This window comes from Lygodium microphyllum, chromosome 22, assembly GCF_053477565.2.
Source record: "Lygodium microphyllum isolate KBCC chromosome 22, Lygodium_microphyllum_v1.1.10, whole genome shotgun sequence".
NCBI classification, from domain to species: domain Eukaryota; kingdom Viridiplantae; phylum Streptophyta; class Polypodiopsida; order Schizaeales; family Lygodiaceae; genus Lygodium; species Lygodium microphyllum.
In genome coordinates, this window is record NC_141156.1 from 58,634,690 (window position 1) to 58,639,803 (window position 5,114).

A 5,114-nucleotide genomic window follows, 5' to 3' on the forward strand; every position below is an offset into this window, starting at 1 on the left:
ACATCAAAGTGTTCCATAATTGCTAGAGCTCTGATCTCATATATCGCAGCAAGATAGTTCATCAAAATAAGTTCCCCATCTCACCTTGCTCTTCTGCACCTTTCTGCAAAAGGATTTTCCCAAATCTTAGCTACAAAGAATTTCCGAGGGCACTAGTTATGTGCCACTACAATGGGCCTCTTGCCCCAAGGGCACAATAAGGTTTATAACTATTTTAACGGCTACGTGTGAAAGGCCCTCTGCCCTGCCCAATAGTGTGAAGTGGTTGCACACGAGTCACGACCCCTTCTGTCCAGCGTCTGTCCCGACATTCTGAACTGATTGCTCTGTCCGGACTGTCTGAAGCCATGAATGATGAAGAAAGACGCAAATAGAAAACGAGGAAAGGCTGAAAAGAGAAGAAGACAGCAAATGGCTCTAGCCCTTCTCTGTCCGGACAGTCTGTAACCACCGTGAGGAATATCAGCTGAGAAAGAATGGCGCCACAATGAAGGCGGAGGAGGAGGCAGAAGGCAGCGGGCAGCAGGCCAGTCACAAACAAGGGAGAAGTTGCTAGGAAGGAAAAGAGAACAGAGAGAATAAGGAACAGCAGAGTATACTCTCTGTAACGGAAGAACACAGCTCTCTGGCGAACCTATGATCCCCAGGTGGTTCTGGGATCAAAGGTGGATCGAGAGGGGGAAAGATGGAGAAGACTCACTGTGCCATTAAACAGGTGAGGGTCGAGGCGTGAAAGGACAATGATGCTGTAGACCTTGTCGCAGGACCGTCAATCGCCGGCTACAGCCGGCGAAAAAGAGAGAGAGAGAGAGAGAGAGAGAGAGAGAGAGAGAGAGAGAGAGATTTGTTCTTTCAGTCAGAAAATCCTTTCCTAGGTAGGAATGGTGCTCTTCAATCTGATGCTGCCACTGGAAAGCAAGAAATAACCAGAAGGGATTTTTGGCATGCCTGTTCGTGAGATGGATCGTGCAAGGTACAGGCGTGGGTCCTGTAAAAGCTGGACACAGAGAGAGAGAGAGAGAGAGAGAGAGAGAGAGAGAGAGAGGCTCTCCCACAGCAACATCCTTAATCGTCCATATTTCATCTCTCTTCTCACTAAACAAATCGATCATCGCATCTCTTTTCTCTCTGAGACTCTGACTTTTGCCTTACCTTTCATCTCTTGAATCTCTCTCCTTGCTTGGGGACGATTCAGCCACCAGTCTCTCTCTCTCTCTCTCTCTCTCTCTCTCTCTTCTCGCATGGCCTCAGATCACCATCCTCTCGATAGGCTCCCTTCCTGAAGAGGGGTCAATCCCCCAGTTATGGATGTGGGTCAAACTGCCACAGCAGGGCAACACTACAGCAAGCACTGGGAAGCCGACAGTAAGCCATTTCACTCTTCAGAGAGCTGGAAAGACAGGAAGCTTGGTCGTACAATAGCAGGGGCCGATTCTTACGACGCGATTCGCAGTGGCATATGGGATGATGCTAGACACACCTCCCTCGCTTCGTCATCACCTGCGTCATTGTCATCCCTGCTGCCCATCATTGGGACTGATGGCAGTGTAGATAAAGTCCTTTATCAGAATTTGGTGGAGATGATCCCTCTTGTGGAAACCTTTATGGTAGGTCGTGCCAAGCAGTTCTCCATCCTCAGAGTATGAATGCTTATGTCCTTCATTGTCCCGTTATACATCTGTTGTGAATTATGCTTGCTCTTTGGCTAGATTAACTGTGTCTAAACTTGCGTACGAGCATATCAGGGCATGCATTTCTCTACAGATCATGCCAAGGTAGATACTCTGGTCAAGTCTGGTTTGCGTTCATCCACTATCAAGTGCACAGAGAAGCTAAAAAATCAGGTGCTTGCACAAATTGCAGGACCAGCAGAACAGCAAGTCATTTCCCCGGCATGCTTCCCTCATCTACACGCCTACACCCGCTCGTGACACTTTACCACTCAAGAAGGTAACCAACCACCATTCTCTGTTGAATGTTCTAGCTTCAATTATAGTTTGGCTGCATATGAATCCTTAGTGATTACACCATGTTCTCACTTTTCAAGCTTAATCTCATCTGGAATCTGATTCAACATGGCAATATTGCATCAAGTTTGGCAAAGTGTCGTTCACACGCTATCCTCACCAATTCTCAGTATGACTGACATGCACTTAGAAACCTTCTTTACTAGTAAGCAACTTAGTTGTTTTAATGAGTTCAGGGCTCAATCTGAACTTGACGTTGACATGCAGTACATTTCTTAACAGCAATTGTTTGTAAGAAATTTGTGTGAGATTGATTTATGTAGGCTGATGTTCAATGCCCAGGCAGTTGACCAACCATTCAAAGGAAGACGTGTTCCAGGCCAGTTTGTTCGAGGTAAACGAGGCGATCTTAAAGATAGCCTGTTTTGGGACAATGCTGACAATAAATTACATGATAATCACGAGCTTTATTCAGAGGAGATTCCGATGCTTTCATTCCCTACAGACTATCAAGTTGACCAGACTGCCTTCAATAGGGCTGAAATTGTACAACTACAGAGCCAGATAGAACTGTTAGAGCAACGATTACAGGAAAAAGAAAACCAAATCCAGGCATCAGAGAACAGCACACTGAAAGTAGACCTGCAGAAACTGCAAACAGAGGTTACGGAGTTGCAAAAGCAGATCTCAGTGAAGGAAGAGGAGAATCGCCAAGCACATCATCAACTGTTGGAAAAACAGGTACCTAAATTGAGCTTCTCTGGCCATTATTCAGTTAAGCAGCAAAGAAAAATCAGGCTTTTGAACATCTCTCTTTTCTTGGGTGTTTGCATTTTGTACAACTGCCTGTTTTGAGTATTCCATCTGTCAAAAGTGAAACTGAGCAGCAAAGACTAGGCGATTCTTCTTTGGAAAAGTACCCCTAGTTAACTTCAGTTAAGTAGCCTACTTTAGGAATGAATGTTAATAACAAAAGGGCAATGCTCCTGCACAAGCTTGTGTGCCCTCATTTGTAATCTGTGTATAGAACATTATGTGCTGAGTGGCTGCCCCCCCTCACTTTGCTTGCTGCAGAATGGACTTACAAGCCTTCAGTCTTCTTTTGAGAAGGCTGATGCTGATGCCAAAGCATCAAATGCCAAGCTGGTTCATGTACAAGAACAATTACAAAGCTTGCAGGTGCAGATGGCATTGCTTCTTTTTCAGCTGCAGATCATCTCATCAAGCTTCGACAACAATGATCAAGTGTTAGATGAAGATGAGATTTCTGATACAGCTGCTGTAACGTATATGGTGAGCTTGTCATGCCAAAATGTTTAGAGTCACATAACCACATTGATTTTACCTTTGTTGCTGATCCCAAGTTTGTGGATTTAAGCACTGCAACAAGATTGCTGACTTTGTATGTTTTTTTTGGAAATATCCACACAGGAAGCTCACACAATGGATCATGGTAATTCAAATAAGAGATATGACTCTGAAACTGAACAAATTGAACTGACCAGGCGCAAATACTTAGCTGCATTGATTGCAGCTCGCGAAAATCAAGCTGAGGAATTACTGCTGCTTGTTGCAGAGTTGAGGGCACAGTTGCAAGCATATGTAATGCGGCGAGAAGTAATCAGTATTTCAACCAGCAGCGAATCACTTGGTGAACAGTTTCCCACTACAAATTCTGTGCAAACACACACCTAAACTTAACAGGCATCTAACAATTTTGCACCTGAGAAAGGCATTTGGCAAAAACCTTTCAGAGATACACATGGGAAGGTCTTCAGAAGGGTTTATGCTTTTTGTAATTAAAGCCTTGCTCATCAGCATGCTAATTGAGCAGTTTGAGAAGGCATAGTGATTTATAGGCTTTCTTGTGCATGTGCACCAGAAGTGAGGAGTTTAAAGCAAGAAAGAGGCTCAATTGTAAAAATTCTATCTTAGCTAACATTCATACCGGGCCTTTCAATATCCTTGCACCTCTTCTGGTTTGATCAAGTTCCAAAATGGGGGGGTGGAGGGGTGGGTTTTAGATTCTTTGATTATTCCAAGGTTTCCTATTTAAGACCTGAATATTGTTTTTACAGCCTTTACAAACGAATGACTCTGTCCTGGAGTCTGCATCTATATTTTTTTCAGGAATAAGAAAAAAGATTCTGTTTTTTTCAAAAGTTTAATCTTCATCTAACCATGCAATGTAAAATTACTATCAAGAAGCTCCTCAAGTGCAAAATATGTAGTACACAAGGCACCAAACAGGATCGTAGAATTAGGACTTGGATGACTCACCTGAGGAACTTAATACACTGAAACCACTTGGGCAGCAGCCTTGGGAGGCAAGATCAACAATTTTGTAAAAATTAAGATCCTGTGGTAGATGTGTGTTTTGCACCATATTTCATGAGATCCTGCTTATCTCTTCATTTCCTACCCACTGGCCAGATAGGTCTGGGTTTTCATTACATAAAGATGGACTCTAGTGATGTAATAGTGTCCAGTCATCCTTTCTTGCATTTAGGGCAAGATGCCATCAATGGGCTCTTTACAGCTAGTTCATCCTTGCCTATTTCATTTTCTGTGTTGAAATTGTATTTGGCATATTTGGAGGACATGAGATACATTCATTTTTCCTTGGTCATGTGGGTTGCATTCAAGGACTAGTATTGTGTATCCATGATCATAGTGGTTGATCATAGTGGTTTAGGGACTGTTTGTTTGCTATTGGGTTCTATGCTTTGCGTGCCCCCACCCCCACCCCCCTTCACACACACACACACACACACACACACACACTCTCTCTCTCTCTCTCTCTCTCTCTCATAGTAGCAATCTCATCTCTCTTGCATTCTCTGATTTCTTGGTCTCAACGTATTGACTAGAGTTAATAAGAGGCTGTTTGGTGTAGTCCATGAATGCCTTTCTTGGACCAGCAAGAGACATATGGCTTCCATGTCCATCTAGAATCTAGTGTCTCGATTGCAACCATAATTCCCTGTATATTTTTGGTTGAGAACGATTTAGCCAGGCCTCAAAATAGTTCCCAGCCCATAGGATCAAGGAATGGTGTAACCTGCCGCATTAACGCAACACAACAACGTCACCAACTTACATAAGCACTAGTAATGATCCTACATGATCTTTATCCCTAAAAGCCTA

At 43.5% G+C, this 5,114-nt stretch overlaps 1 protein-coding gene across 4 annotated transcripts; it reads left to right on the plus strand.

The window, feature by feature from the left end:
• Positions 1 to 264: 264 nt before the first annotated feature.
• LOC148017192 (protein MICROTUBULE BINDING PROTEIN 2C-like) lies at positions 265 to 3,990 on the plus strand. Of its 4 annotated transcripts, none has more exons than XM_087663006.1 (6): positions 265 to 1,640; positions 1,864 to 1,950; positions 2,310 to 2,361; positions 2,473 to 2,708; positions 3,042 to 3,260; positions 3,399 to 3,990. In XM_087663006.1, the coding sequence occupies exons 1-6, from the start codon at positions 1,305 to 1,307 to the stop codon at positions 3,660 to 3,662; spliced, it is 1,194 nt and encodes a 397-aa protein (XP_087519132.1). In that variant the 5' UTR covers positions 265 to 1,304; the 3' UTR covers positions 3,663 to 3,990. The 4 variants fall into 4 exon arrangements, with proteins under 4 accessions (XP_087519132.1, XP_087519130.1, XP_087519131.1 ...); XM_087663007.1 differs by adding an exon at positions 1,710 to 1,775 and having other exon boundaries at positions 1,483 to 1,607; positions 2,310 to 2,708; positions 3,399 to 3,989; XM_087663004.1 differs by having other exon boundaries at positions 266 to 1,640; positions 2,310 to 2,708; positions 3,399 to 3,989.
• Positions 3,991 to 5,114: the final 1,124 nt, after the last annotated feature.

Excerpts from the sequence above, each read along its gene's own strand:
- LOC148017192 (XM_087663004.1), top strand. The coding sequence starts at position 1,305 with ATGGATGTGGGTCAAACTGCCACAGCAGGGCAACACTACAGCAAGCAC. Across the intron at positions 1,641-1,863 it reads AGCAGTTCTCCATCCTCAGA|GACCAGCAGAACAGCAAGTC; the intron begins GTATGAATGCTT and ends CACAAATTGCAG. Across the intron at positions 1,951-2,309 it reads ACACTTTACCACTCAAGAAG|GCAGTTGACCAACCATTCAA; the intron begins GTAACCAACCAC and ends TTCAATGCCCAG.